Below are 14,625 nucleotides of genomic sequence, written 5' to 3'. Positions count from 1 at the left end.
GTTCACAGCTGTGTTTGCAGTAGTTTCATTTAGTATTGTTATGTAGGAGGAGAAAACGCTGACCCTGATCTTTAGCTGAGACACTGCCTTAAAAATTACAGTAACAATTCTGGTTTTTAAATATTTCACTGTTGCTCAAGAAGTTTTAGTGACTCCTATTTTTGTTTGTTTCTTGAGACTGAAGGAGCAAAAGGCTATGCCCACTGGGTATGTTCAACACTGCAGGATAAAAGCAACAGAAACACTGAACTGTATTTGTACAACATTGTTCAAATGAATGCTATTCCAGCAGCCCAGGTGGTCTTGAGCAAATATACAGGTAAGTAGCCTAAATGCCTCATTAAACTATTGAAAACCTGACTAAGATGCATTCAGAATGAATGAATGAATGCATCTGTACTATTTCTGGCAAAGAATAATCTGACGGAGTTGGGGGGAGAGGCTTTTGAACTGTAAAATTGACAACCAAAATAGGATGGATAGGCTATTGATTCTTTCAGTTTTACTGAGAGTGATATGAGTTCAGTCTTCCTGCTCATGTTCTTCCCTTAGATTTTTTTTTCAAAGCCTGAGCAAAACAAGAACCAAAATTTTATTACCTGTCACCAAATATTTGGCAACAGATTTTCTTTGGGTATGCCTGTATGGGTAGGCACAGATACATGCCAGCTCCTCTGCCCACATGCCATGTTGTTTGGGTATAAGCCTGTTCCTGAACGCTGTATAACTTCATTAACTGACACACACCATTGTGTTAGTATTCAGTGTCTTACTAGAGCTTTTCTTGGGTGGCCACACTGATTTAGAACTGTTCCTTATGAGGGTAGGCTTGTGTCTGTCTAGCCAAGAATATGGATAGAGCAAGTGTACATTTTCTTTGATCTGTTGCTGTAAATTCTTTGACTAGTAACCTGTTGCTGATTTTTGAGAGCTACGTAATAAGGTGCAAGCTCTTAAAATGAAACAAGTGTAGGAATTTATTCTCTGCTTATAAAACCCCTACTCTTAAAGAGATTGCAAGAGGGGCCTGTCTGACCTTTTCTAGTGTGGGGAGAACTGTGAAGCCTGGAGTGGGATGATAACTGACAAATCTGTGCTTTAACTATTCACAAGCTTTGTAAAGTTGTACTATTGAAAATAAACCTTAAGATTCTACTAGTATTTTATTATTTAATTCCAAAAAATTCTAAGCCACTGCAGACTGGACAACAATATATTGGGCCTGTCAATGACATCTGTGTCTTAAGATCTGAAACACTTCTGAGCTAGCCTGAGGCTGTGGGTTTTTATCTCTTCTTTATTTGCATGCAATCTGTCAAAATGATTCCAGTGAGCAACTTACAGAAGCACTTGGCAAAGTGCTCTGTGTGTGTGTGTGTGTGTGTGTGTGTATATACACATATATATACATACGTACATATATACGTGTGTGCATATACACATACACACACATGTACTGTAGCATTGATGTAGCAACATTTTTGTTTCTAATGGTTTTTCACAGCTCTTTCTGATCATGTTCTCCTATGGCATCAATTGTGCTTTTCTAGAAAGAATTCCAGACGATGCATCTGCTTTCACGATGCTTGGTTTTTTGAATGAGTATCTGCATCTAAAAAGGCAGGCAACGGATGCTTATCAGAGGTAAACTGTATACCCTGGGATGTTTACTAATAGAAGCTCCTTAACTTCTTTTTCCATATACCAGCTGAAAAACTTAAGTTTTTCTTTTCCTTTAATAAGCTTTATTTTCTAAATTCAAAAGTACATCCCAGTTAACTGTACTATAAGCGGGTTATGAGGATGTTATATGGGAATGCAGAGCATGGAGAACTGGAGGAGTAAAGGTGTCCCAAGGCAGAGTGTCTGTCTTATCAGGCTATTTGGTTAATTTGCTATACTGGATTTATGTTTTTTTGTTTTTTTTTATAAACAGATCCCTGATGTAATCTTGAGGTCATTGATGGGGACTGTTTTAATGCAGCCTCCTTTTTGTTTTAGTTTCTGTCTCTCTATCATTTTAATTAATATAGGTTATTGGATTTTGTTTTTTCCTGCTCTCTCCCTTTCATATAGGAGGAGGAGGTGGTGGTGGTGAAGGAAATAGTGTTTGTTGAACATGTTTGCTGATGCATTAAAACTTGGTAAAATAAGCTCTGTTTGTGCTTAATTAGTATAGTGAAAGACTTCTGCATAACACATTCGTATGTTCTGCTTTGAGAACAAATGTCAAAATACGTGCGTTGTAGTCATATGGTAGTTATTTGTAATTGTGGTTATTTCAAGGGCTGCTTCACTGCTGAAAAACTCTGAAGATACAGAAAAATATAATATAGCAATGCAAAACTATGGCAGATCGCTATGGTAAGTATTATTTCAACTCTTAAGTTTTGAATGTAGTGAATGCGGTGGTGTAAACCATGGGTGAGGCTAAAAGGYGAAAGCCCTAGAAAGGAATGTAGTAACCAACCATTTTTAACTATAGACAAGTTTTAACTTTATGGGTGCTCCAGAGACCTGTAGCATATATAAAAATAAATCACAAAGAATTGCTGTATCTGTTGACAGTTTATAACAAATCAGTGATTCTTTTTGCTGAGTTTGATCCTTAAACACCTTGACATAGTTCACATACAATGTAGTGGTTTTATGATCTCCACGCTTTAGATATGGAGCTGTACTCAGCTAGTCTTAGCTTGTGTGGAGTAGCTGCTCCAACCTTGATCAGCAATCTTCTCTACTTGCTATTTGAATTTGTATTGACCAGTATAACATGAAGCATATGAGGTAGAGGTGTTAAGTGCAAGGATGTGACCTTTCTTCTGAAAGATGTAGTTTACTTAGAATTCTAAGTTTCTTTCACAATTTTCTTCTAGTCCTGAGGAAACAGAGTCACAAATCTATACAGATAAAGATTTCAGACTGCTCTTCGATATAATTCAAGCTCTGCTAATTAGATTTTGTCAGGTCTCTAAGGACACTCCCTATACGGTTAAGTTCAGATACATGACACTAGATCTTCTAGGATGAGAACCTCCAAAGATCATTAATCTTTTAACTTTAAGAAGGATCTTAGAAGTGGTTCTTCAGTTTCCCATAGTCTCAGATCCAGACTGTATGCRTAGAGATTCCTGTGTGTAACTTAAGCAAGTATAAAGCTCTGATAACTAATAATTAGTTCTAAAGAACACAATCCTATATAAGTTTTTCAGTGGTAGTCTTAGAACAAGAATGGTGTTAGTGTGTGCGCACACATGCCTTCCTACGTTGATTTGCCTTTTATAAGCTTCATATTTCACCTTCGCTGTTTTCTCCCGCTCCCTCTTTACTTCACTGTGTTGGCCATGAAGTGACGTCATTACATATAGCTATTTGTGGATGGTGGGCTTTTTTTYACTATTCTTTCTGTGACAAGATAATCTGGGAGAGTAGTTGGTGGAGGAGGAGGATCAGGAATGTTACACGTTCTTGTCCTAGTCTTGCTTTTTTTCCATATATCTGCTTACAACTGCTGTTGGAAACAAAATACTGGACTGGATAGACAACTCTTGAGTCATAGCAGGTGTTGCTATATCTTTCATACCAGTGACACTTTTTGTTTTTACAGTGCCATTGGCCAGTATGATAAGGCCATTGAAGTTTACACATCCATACCCTTAACTGAGTTTGATGGCATTGTGGGAATAGCATTAGCCTACTTCAAGAAGGGGCTGTTACAAGAAAGTATTAAAGGTAAGCATCTGCCTAATCTGAGGCACTGGGAGGTGCTATAGCAAGATTAATACTGCCAAATTTGTTTGTCTAACTAACCAAGTTGCAGCTCAGCTCACTGCACTCTTTCACTCCTTAATGCATGAGTAAAGTAAAACTTCCATAGTTATTTGACTCATTAGACTAAGCAGGCTGCTAGAGCTATTCTAATGTACTAATGGAAGCTATGTTTCTTCATTTTAAGTATTTAATTTTTATCCATTGAACTGTTGTGTTCTAAGCTTCCCTTGGTCTCAAATGGAATGACTTTTCTTGGAAAAATCGGTTCTAGATAGGAGACTAATTTGTTGTTCAAGACATTCTATAGTGATAGATGTAAATGCTATATTGTTGTATTCTGTGCTGCTAAGATTTGAGGCTTCAAAAAGGCATACTTGAATTGTCAGTGTAAAAGTTAAGTACTCACAGTGGAGCAGCCAGCTCAACATTTTAAATAATCCACAGTTTGTAACTGGGGCTCTGTGTGACCATACCAAGTACAATTTCCTAAGTAAACTATCACAGATGCATTCTTAAATGGTATTCTTTTTCTTCTTCTAAATCAGTGTAAGGATATTGGGTTTTTTTGTTTTGTTTTTCAGATMTATTTCCACTTGCTACATCTTAAACAGCTCCCAGACTCTAAACAGTCTTAAATTTGGCATTTTCTAACACATGGTTTCTCCCAAAGCCCTTGGTCAACATTTTGTCTTCTATCTGTGATTTGAGGTGCACTTGGTGTGAAGATTTAGTGAATCTAAAATTAGTGCCTCTCTGTATAAGCGTTCTAATAGCATGCCTTTCCAGAGGCTTTGTAATCATTGTATTTTTTTTCTCTTACTTAAATTCTGAATCTTGACTTTTTACCAGCCTATGAGAGAGCATTGTCGGTTGCTGAGTCTGAACAAGATAAAGCCCATATCATGACTGCCTTGGCAATAATAGAATATAAACAGAACAAACTGGATGCTGCAAAGACACTGCTTTTTAAATGGTGAGCGGAGGGCATAATAATCAGTGTATAATGTTTGATTGTACTACTAAGTTCTTAAAGCTACATTTTTATTGGGGTCTCAGATGGGTGTTTAGTATTGTGAAATAGAAATAAGTATGGATAGTGTTCCCTAAAGCCTRTCAGTGCTAACTATCCCTCTTGTTTTAGGTCTTGTGTGTTATTCTATATTAAAAAGCACTATATAGTGGAAAGGCTGGTAGACTGAGCAGTTTGGTTGTCTAATTTCTCGGCATTTAGCTTTAGTAGGTTTATTATTAAGATGATACTAACTTGTAGTGTACTACTCTTTAGGAAATACTTATGTTCTTTAGTTGTAAGAAATCTACCTGGCTAATAAAAAAAAAAAATTAAATAGTTAGAAATTTCCAGAAAAATTTTGTTGCAGGCATCACAGATGAGAACAGTCTTGTAAATTCCCCATGAAGCAAAGCAGACCTTTTTCAGTTGTTCACTTGCATCATGAATGTCTTTCTCTTCAGACCTCTGGAGACTTAAAGCCCCCTGGCTCATTTTAATTTCTTGGTAGCTATGAATTAAGGTCTAGTATCTCAGTGTCTCGGGGTAAATCTCTGGCTGTACTGTCTCTGTCTTGCCAGCAGATTCCCAAAGTTACTGAAGTGGWGAAGGTCTATGACCTAGTACACTCTAAATCCTGCGTAACTGATGATTAAATAGCTGGGGAGCTGATATTTTCTACATCCTATTAGTCACTGCAGAGCTCTATTTTTATCATAAACTTCAACAATAAGAACTTCCTACATGATGTTAGTCACTTGTTTTTAAAGGGGAAAAAGTGATAAATGCTCTAGAAAATAACACTAAGTAAATCTGTCTAGACTTAGATCTGAAGCACAGCGCTGCAAAAGTGTACAGTGGAATTTCAGTAACAAGAAAAAATAACCGTACATTCTATTCAGACAGATAATGAAATTTTATGCCAGATGGTCTAACGGGCTTGAGCAGGGCATTGCAYAAGGGGCTGCTTTTAATATTTTCTCATGGCCAGCTTGGCATAGGGATTTTGGTAATGACTATGTCTTTATAGCTAATATGATAAAGTAACTGTACTTAATCATGGGAGGGGTGTGCCTTTGCCTCATATAAGAGACTTAATGCTGGCTATTCAATTTTGTATTTAACAACTCTTAAGGTTTTTTTTCCTAGGAACTAAAAACAAAGCATAGAATAGGATGTTTACATTTTTTCTTTTATTTGAAGTCAAAAGTAATAATCAGGTACTTGAAAAGGAGCCTTGTAAGACTCATCTGATAAATGAAACTAGGCAGCACTTCAGTCTGTAATTATGTTTTGCACATGGCAGTTATTTAACTCTAAATAACAACTATTGCCATATACTGTTTCATTATTTGCCTCCTTTAAAATGGTTTTGCAATTGACTATTGACAACTGAATTACCTTTAGTGTAAGAATGCCTTCAATTAGTACACCATTTAAGATCTTTGTTTCTGGTTGTTTTGCACTGAGCTTGGTCTTTGTTTTCACAGGAGTTGAAGTTCAAGGAATTATCTTTACTTGAGTTAGAGTTTTCCACCTACACCAGAATAATTTGCTGAACTGTGTCTAGTAGTTCTTCCTTAAAACGTTGAATACTATTGATGAAAGATTAAATGGCTTCTCATAATGAAATGAATGCTGATTCATTTTTAAGTGATAGTGGAAAATGTGCTCAAACTACCTTTAAGCGATAACAAATCATGATGTAAACAAACCTTAATTTCTTCAAACTGTCTAATTGAAAGAATAGTTCTATATAAGAGGCTCATTTCTGACTGGACTTCTGTTGTAAATAGGAACACTGCAACTAGCACTAGTTAAAAGTACAGACTTTTTCAAGAAAAGAATATAGGTGTTGGTGTTAGATGTTCTCTTACCATTCATTTTATGGGTACTTCATGAGGGCAACTAATGTGTTGATTCTTGCCAAATATTTATAGTTGGTGAGCTTGAGTGCTGAAATACCACATAACTACTGTTCTCTTTCTTTATCCTAAGATCTCGAGAATATTGATCTAGCTTGATCCAGCATCCTGTAAAGAGGTCATTAATTTAGCATACCATAACTATTGATAAATTAAGAGTTCATACTGTGACTGCAAGCCAGGCAAGAGAGAGGGTTGGATACCRGTGAAGAGGGACACTCAGAGTTCGTGAGGAGTTAAACRGGATAGATTTATTGAAGGCCTTATACTCCAAGCTGCGTGGGGAGCCCCGAGAACCATGCGGAGGGGTTGCTCTGGGAGGCTGCTGAAGGCATGGATCAGATGCGTGGGTCTGATGCCCAGGCGGGACTCAACTCCTTGTATCCTAAGGGCCCCTTAAGTCTACTAGAACTATTTTCTTATCTCAGCTGTACTAACCTTGAGAGATTACTGTCTGGGAAGACAATGTTGACAAAACAAAATATGCATTCCTGGTCCAGATGGGAATTTGGTCAGTGTGYAGTTTCACACRCTGGGCCTGCTACCGCACACTCTGCCAGTTACTGACTCCTCATCAGGTCTTCTGCAGATGATCTTACTACACATATATAGGAGCAAGCGGTCTCTGAAATAACAAATACTGTAATATTACAAAGTTTTAATTTGTGCTTCCCAATGACCTGWCTCCTTTCCTCCCTCTGGTTCAACAGCTCATTAAAGGAACCCAGTACAGAAAGTCTGAAGGCTCTGTGCACGTTAGGACTGGTGAAGCAGGATGCTACACTTGCAACAGCAGCACTAAAAGAATTATTGAAGCATGTCAAAGGGGAAGATAGCATTTACGAGACGTGCCTTATTACTTCTGCTGTTTATGCATTGCAAGGTAGAAATGTGGAGGTCCAGAGACAGGTCTCCAAAGCAATTCATAGGTATGTATTCTGTATTTCTTTTTAAATTGCCTTATAAACTCATCATTTTGTTAATGTTGAGTAGTAAGCAAACCTCTGCTCACTTGCAGCATGCTTGAAAAACAAAATTCTGTTGATTTATTAGGTCAGGCTGCCCAAATTTTATGACTTGTTTGGGGTTTTCTATTTCTAGTTTGGTTAGATAAACTGTTAGATAAAGTTGGCTATTCTAGAAAAGCAGTTCTTACCATAGATAGCAGAACCTTCAACCTAGAAAAGGTGTAGGACTTTTACCTATTATTTAATGGCCTCTGAGGTAGTTCATTCTGTCAGCTAAGAGTCCTTGTTTAAATGTGCTCTGATTAACCTAGGCATCAGGGGAGAGGGGATTTTAATCAAAGCCTTTATGCACGCAGCACCCTGTACTCTCTCTGGGTGCTTTCAGAAATTGTCCTGTTTGTAGAACATTTCCCCAAACTGCGATTAAAATTCCTTATTTCTTTAGGCTAGGAGGACAAGATATTTAATTGATATGCATATAGTGTACTTCATTTCTTTAACTAGAAGTATAACTTAAGTATTTTGTTGACTCTGTGTTTTAAATCACTGTCTATGTCTATTTGCTACCACAGTGAGTTTTCTTTTTAATAGAAAAAAATACATTTCGGATTTATAGCAACTGCATACAGAGTTACAGAAGACCAGATTCATGTGGAATTTGGGAAGTCTAATAACCTTGTTCTTTTCCCAGTAACCCTGATAATCCTGCCCTTTGGTCTCTTCTGTCTCGACTAGTTCCACTGTATATGCCACAAAATGCAAAAGTAAGTGCATTTCTATAATACATGTGTGGTGTTTACCTCCTGAGTAAAAGCTATGTGTGTGTTTCTTAACCAGAAGACAACAGACAAGCCTCAATACAAGTTCGTTCACTAGTTAACAGGAAAAGTTCAGGCTTACATATACAAGTAGTTACTGAGTAAGTTGCATACACAATTATTTCCATCTTTCACTGGATAGTAATCCTTTATCTACTTAAAATAAACTTACAGAAGAAAGTTACTCATTATTCCAATAGGAAAAAGCTATTTAAGAGCTTTTACTTGCTGTCTTTGTAGCCTTGCTGCACAAGGCAGTGATGATAACATCCGTATGCTGATACAAGGATCCCCCAATGGACTTAAAAGCTCTTAAGAAAAACTTGTAGATATACAAGCTTAGAGTCTCTTTTTACTCTCTCTCTCTCTTGTAAAAAAATTTTTATTTATTTATAGGATTTTTGTGTGTTAATTTGGCTAGTCTAGTCAGTATCACTTTTTGTAATAGCTAATACTTCTTTCCTGCTTTTGTGCTCACTCTTTTCCAAATAAACGTTCATTGTCTCAATTAATGGCAATTATCCAAACTGAAATAGCACCTGAAAACAAATTCCTTTCTCTRTGGGGCTGAAACTAGCAAGACAGCTTTAATCTTGAATAACTCTTTGTAATTCTTTATAACTAGATTGTTCTTCAGAGAAGAGAAATGTCCAATGGTAAAAATTTAGTCTGTATCTCTGATTAAGACCGGCAAAAAAGTCTTGACTATGTATTTTGTGTAAAAGTTCTGCATTTGTCAGTCATCTAACCTGTTTAATTTTTTTTTTTTTTTAATCTTGCAGGGGGGAGCTGTGGCAGGAAACGTTGCATGTGCGCTTGATTTAAACCATGGAAAGGTTTGAATTTCTCTTGAAATGCAGACTTAATTTCATAAATGATCCTAAAACAAATCCCATCTGGTCATTTACAGTAGACTGCTAAAAATGATTTTTGTGTTCTCTGTAGGAAGTTCTGCTGAACATTGCAGTTAATCAGTTGGCAGCAGGATGTCACTCATTAGAAGATCAGAAAAACAATCCTCTGAAGAATATTCAAAAGGCAATCCATCTCTGTCCAGGTTGCTCTTGTTCTCCAACATACTAGCATGGGTTTTTGTTTGTTTTCTTATTAGAAACAAACCTCTTGCCCAAAGAAAGAATGTGCTTTCCCTTGGATTGATCAGCCACCTGTATGCTCTGTGGAGAATACCTGGAGTTGAACTTTTAACTGTCATTCTAATTTTAGGCCTGTTGAATTAAACCAGGCAAGGGAGGAAAAAAAACAAAAAAGAGTTTTACAGTTGTTCTGAAAACTTTGGCAATTTGTTTATCATATAGTAGGAGAAGAGATAACTATTTCATATATTAGACCAAGAAAAAGTTCTTTCAGGGACAGTGTGCTACACTGAGCAGAAAAGATCTATTCATCTRGGTTAAGACTTTGGATTGGAAATGCTCTGTTACAGTATGCTAGTTAAATGATGATCTTCGTTAAATGTGTAAAGAGCAAGTCTATTAGGGTTTTCAAGGCTTTGAAAAGTAGCACTTGCAAGTGAAATACCCTGAAACATTGTTCCTTCTGCAGTGTKAACTGCTCTGATGCATCAATGTGGGTTGCAAATTAAAAAACTTGAAGTTCTTTCTCACAGGTGCACACATGACAACTATTCACAAACGTTACCCTTCGTTTTAATTTAAGATCCTCAAACCTTGTTTTATTTTCCAAACAAATTTCATAATCTTRGAACTGAAAACTTACATGGCTGAATTTTTTTGAATGAGCTCTGTATAGTTCAGGACTACAGAAGCTGGATTCTTTCAATCACAGTTGCTCCTGACTTGGCTAGGTCAGGATAATGCTGAGCTTGAATTAGCTGATGTGAGAAGCAGGCACCTATCCATGATCATCCTAACTTTCATACTGGTGTTTGGACAAGGCTGAGTCTGTGATTGAACACTGTGGATCGTGGTATCTTGGGATTTATTTTTTTGCTGCTGCTGTGTATATATGTGTGTGTGTATATGTATATATGTCTATATATAAAAATGATAATGGAGTTTAATCTGTGTAGTCAGAAGTCAGCTGGCAGCTTCAGAGCAGCTTAGCAGTAGCCATGTAAAAAACTATTAGATGGCTTTAAAAGCAGCATCCTTGTCTTAGGATTTGAAGTGTCTTGCCTGTTAGTGGCAAATAGTTACCTGCTGCTGTGTGCTGAGCAGATGTAAGATCTAGTTCACTTATTTGCCGCCGCCTTGTTATCTCTTATATGCAATATGTGGTTCCATTGATAACTGTATTTTCTGTGTGGCAAAAATCATTATAAATGGTATACCTATGTATTAAGAACAGACACAAGTTCCCTTTAACAATTCTCTCCTTCTAGATAATCCTGCTGCCTGGGCAGTGCTTATGGCAGCCTGTCATGCTGAAAACACTATTGGCTGTCTAAACAACACGGAACCAGTGCGAACAGATCTAGAGATGACTCTCGTATCTACAATTTCAGCCAAAAGTAAGACACACAAAAAATTTTTAGTTAAAAAAAAAAAATTGAAATGCACTAAGCTTGCAATACTCTTCTGAAATTCAGAGCTCAGAAGCAAATCTGAGAATCTCRCGGTACTGTTTTGAGCTGTAACTGTAATTTTCCCAGAAACGTACTAAATCACGTCGTCAGAGTTAGGGTTAATTAATGTGATCGTAGCTTCCCCAAACCCTTTCCCTCCTCCTCCTCCTCCTGCCCCCCAAAGCCTCAAATGCTTTTTTGAGATAATACTTCTGAAGTGATACCTAAATGAATGGATGAAGGTATCAGACCAGTAGAATAGTTTACCGAAAAAAGTCTCGAATACTCCATGAATCGTCTAACTCTTTCAGTAGAGGGATAAACCATACTAATAGACCTTACTCTTGCTTGAGGTCCTTAGCATCTTGCAAACAAAATTCCATGTTTGTTTGCTTATTCAGCTAATTCTTAATGTTTAGCTTTCCCCTGCCCATTCTTGTTTTTAATTCTATCATCTCTTGTTGTGCTTGCTAATGAAGGAAGCCCTGTCAGACTAATAGACTCTTGAGCTCTCCCTTACTAGGTCTAGAGCACATGACATAGTATGGTACTATAGCATATTCAGTAAAGTGTTTTATCTRTGTTTGCAGCTGGAGAGAACAGCCTTCCAGCTAATTACATCCAAACTCTTGAAGACTGGTCTCTGTGTCAAGCTATTACCAGTCTAAAAGAGACTGGTAGGATCTCAGAAGCTGAAGCACTTTGTAACAAGGTATGATGGCAGCATACTGACAGAATGTGGTAGTATTGTATAAAAATTACAACTTGTCTGTCTGTGCTGTACAAAAAGGCAATCATTGAATTAGCAACTGTCTGTTCCAGGAGAGCTGCTAACTGCAGTGGTTGTTGGTGCATCTCTCCCCCCCCCCCAGCTCCACACCCAAGATGATTATTTTATCTGCAATACCAAAAGTGTCTTAATAGTTGAAGCAAGCAAGATATGTCATGTTGTAGCAAAATTTGGTGTCTCCTTCTTGCCTATTTTCAGTAACCTAGTATTGAGTGAAACATTACAGAAATTCAAAGCTTCATATCCTGGTAGGAGACTGGCAGAAAAGTGAACTGCCTTTTGTTCTGTGGTTGAGTTGTATTGATTCTCTGTTTCAGAGCCTAAATTCAGTTCTGACTACAAACAGAAAGAAGATTGACTTGCGTAAGTCATTAAGGATAGCATTAAAGAAAAAAAAAATCCCAATTTAATGATTTAAAAAGAAATCTTCAGTCAACCCAGTTGGCAACTATTGTGTTAGCAAGCCTGAAGTATATGTATCTGGGTCTGTTTCATGTTTTCACATGTAGAAGACTTGACAGAAGATGAGCAAAGTAACAACTGAACTCAGTCACACGTCACTTACTTTCGCAAAGGAAAATGTCCTTTGGGAAAGGAGTTAAATCCTAAAAATGAGGTGCAGTAAAGATACTGGTTTTCTAGGGGGGAATACTTTCCTCTGTTTGTTTGCTAGGAGATGTTTTACTTTTCTGACCAGCCTGTCTACTGACGGGTCTTATCTTTACAAGAGTTGCGAATCTCCRCATATATGTAGTGATAGGTCAGGGTGGTGGTGTGGGTTGGTTTATGGTTAGTTTTTGTTTATTTTATTGGCTGAATAATTAGTCTGGTGTGAAGAGAGTTAGTCAAACTTCAACAGAGGTTTGGGAAGAAACAAGGAATCGGACTCTCTGGTACTGCTAACTCTTATTAACAGTTTTGGCCTTGAGATTACCAGAAAATAGTGCAACTGGGGGTGATGAGTCAAGCATCTGCYGTCTTCAGTCTGAGACAGGCAATGTGAATTTCACAATTGCTAATRGGGAAAAATTGCAGCAAATACCTGCATCTTATATTGGCTTTCATGCCGTATCTCTGATTAGTTAATCCTCCAGAATATTTTTTGTCATAAACTTTCTTACATATGTGCTTTTTTTTCCACAAAAGAAGCTTGTTAAGAACCCCCAAGCAATACATTTTGTTTAAAGGTGAGATGGGAGGAGATGAAAAGTGTAAGTGTAGTCTTAAAAAAAGAAAGAAAAAAAAGGAAAAAAAACTCATTTGTGCTAGAATTCTCAGATGTATCCTGGTTTGAACAGGTAAACTAGAATACAGTGTGATTTGCAGAAATATTGAGTCTTTTACCTGAGAAGAAAAAAGCAACAGGTGACTGGTTTTCTGGCTTTGTTCTTTTGGATGGACTTGTTCTAAGAAATAAACTCTATCTGCTGTCACTGAACAGGAGATGTTTAGTAAAATGTTTTTATTCCAGTGAGAATAAGGCACCTTAGCTGTGAGAACCAAAATCACTTGGGAAATACTCAAGGTCACTTCTAGCCTTGTGACAGGTGTTTTGCTTTTATTAGCCGCAAATTCATAATGATCATGAAGCCAGAGGAGAACCAAAGGATTTATTCATCTTTCCTTTCTTAGAAAGGTACAGGTTTACCATTATCCTGTCTATCTTTCARAAGCCTCTAAAGGTGGGACATGTGCAAAACTTAAAGTAGATTTCATATATATTTTGGGAATAGGAGGAGGAAAAAAAGCCCTTACATTTSCATGTATCAATTTCTGGACCACCCCTTGTACAGAGAAGGGGGAGAAAAACACACTCTTGCAAGTGTCCTGGGAGCGTTTTCAATGTCTTCTGTGAAGATGCACATGGAAACTTAAGTGTTTCCTGATATTGGGAAATGGTATTTCTGGTATCTTGTTGAGTTCTGATTCAATTTTTTTTTTTTTTTTTTCTTTTTTTTTTAGGGTTTAAAAAGGTACCCAGAGCACCCAGGTCTGTTCTTGCTTTTGAGACAAATTCAGTGTAAGCAGCTGTTGCAGTCTCACAAACAGCTTCCAGATACCATCCTGGAGGAGCTTCGCAAGACTGTCATGACCAGTTCAACAGTTGCAGCCTGGCAGGTAAGTCTGGATTCTCTCCTCAGTTTTTGTATGCTGGCCTGTTCAGTGAGCTCTCTGAGCAGAGTGGGCTAGTTTCACTGTTTACTTTTGTTCATCCACTGACAGCCAGTGAGAGAGAAGCTAGCTCATATTCAGTTCTTTATAAAACTGTAATGTTATGTAAATTTTCTTTAATTGTTGAAATAACAAAGACTGTTGGTAAGAAGGAGACTACTTAAAGGTAAGAGAAGTAAGAACTTAGGAGTAAACATCTGATGCTTGTCTCTAGGAATCRGTGACTTGGCAGTCTGAGCAGAAACTAGTAAAATGTTTCATAACCTATAAGAATAGATAGAAATAAATGGTTTCCTAATACAGTAATATGTGCTTTCTTTTTCAGGGAATGAAAACTTAAAATAAGTCTCTCTTGATCTTTCTGCTTAATTTCTTGATATCAAGTGTCTCATTCTCTTGAGTCAGTTGAGGCTAGGGGCGAGGAAGAGAAAAGACACCCCAAAGCAGTATTTGCTGACTGCCTTCTGTAGGATCCCAAGTGATTGTTTCTAGTTAATAAGAACATGCTATAGCTTGGTTCATGTTGCTTCTGTGAGATGATCTGAGAAGACTGTCTCACAGATACCAACCAGTAAGTCTGCCTTCTGCCTCCTTCCCACCCCCGCCACACGTACTTTTCTAACTGTT

At 37.3% G+C, this 14,625-nt stretch overlaps 1 protein-coding gene across 4 annotated transcripts in view; it reads left to right on the top strand.

Moving 5' to 3' along the window:
* SKIC3 (SKI3 subunit of superkiller complex) overlaps positions 1 to 14,625 on the top strand; it is a 48,900-nt gene that overhangs the window by 25,722 nt on the left and 8,553 nt on the right. For all 4 annotated transcript variants that reach the window (XM_085299737.1, XM_085299736.1, XM_085299739.1 and 1 more), the window contains exons 26-37: positions 178 to 319; positions 1,551 to 1,644; positions 2,287 to 2,364; positions 3,608 to 3,732; positions 4,621 to 4,744; positions 7,416 to 7,634; positions 8,365 to 8,437; positions 9,274 to 9,327; positions 9,437 to 9,548; positions 10,854 to 10,982; positions 11,627 to 11,748; positions 13,789 to 13,944. In XM_085299737.1, the coding sequence (XP_085155863.1) occupies positions 178 to 319; positions 1,551 to 1,644; positions 2,287 to 2,364; positions 3,608 to 3,732; positions 4,621 to 4,744; positions 7,416 to 7,634; positions 8,365 to 8,437; positions 9,274 to 9,327; positions 9,437 to 9,548; positions 10,854 to 10,982; positions 11,627 to 11,748; positions 13,789 to 13,944 (1,428 nt within the window). The remainder of the gene's footprint in view (positions 1 to 177; positions 320 to 1,550; positions 1,645 to 2,286; positions 2,365 to 3,607; positions 3,733 to 4,620; positions 4,745 to 7,415; positions 7,635 to 8,364; positions 8,438 to 9,273; positions 9,328 to 9,436; positions 9,549 to 10,853; positions 10,983 to 11,626; positions 11,749 to 13,788; positions 13,945 to 14,625) is intronic.

The sequence above is a fragment of the Rhea americana genome, unplaced genomic scaffold (genome assembly GCF_003343005.1).
Source record: "Rhea americana isolate MKP2758 unplaced genomic scaffold, rheAme1 scaffold_153, whole genome shotgun sequence".
NCBI classification, from domain to species: domain Eukaryota; kingdom Metazoa; phylum Chordata; class Aves; order Rheiformes; family Rheidae; genus Rhea; species Rhea americana.
This window is presented reverse-complemented; position numbering and strand designations above follow the sequence as displayed.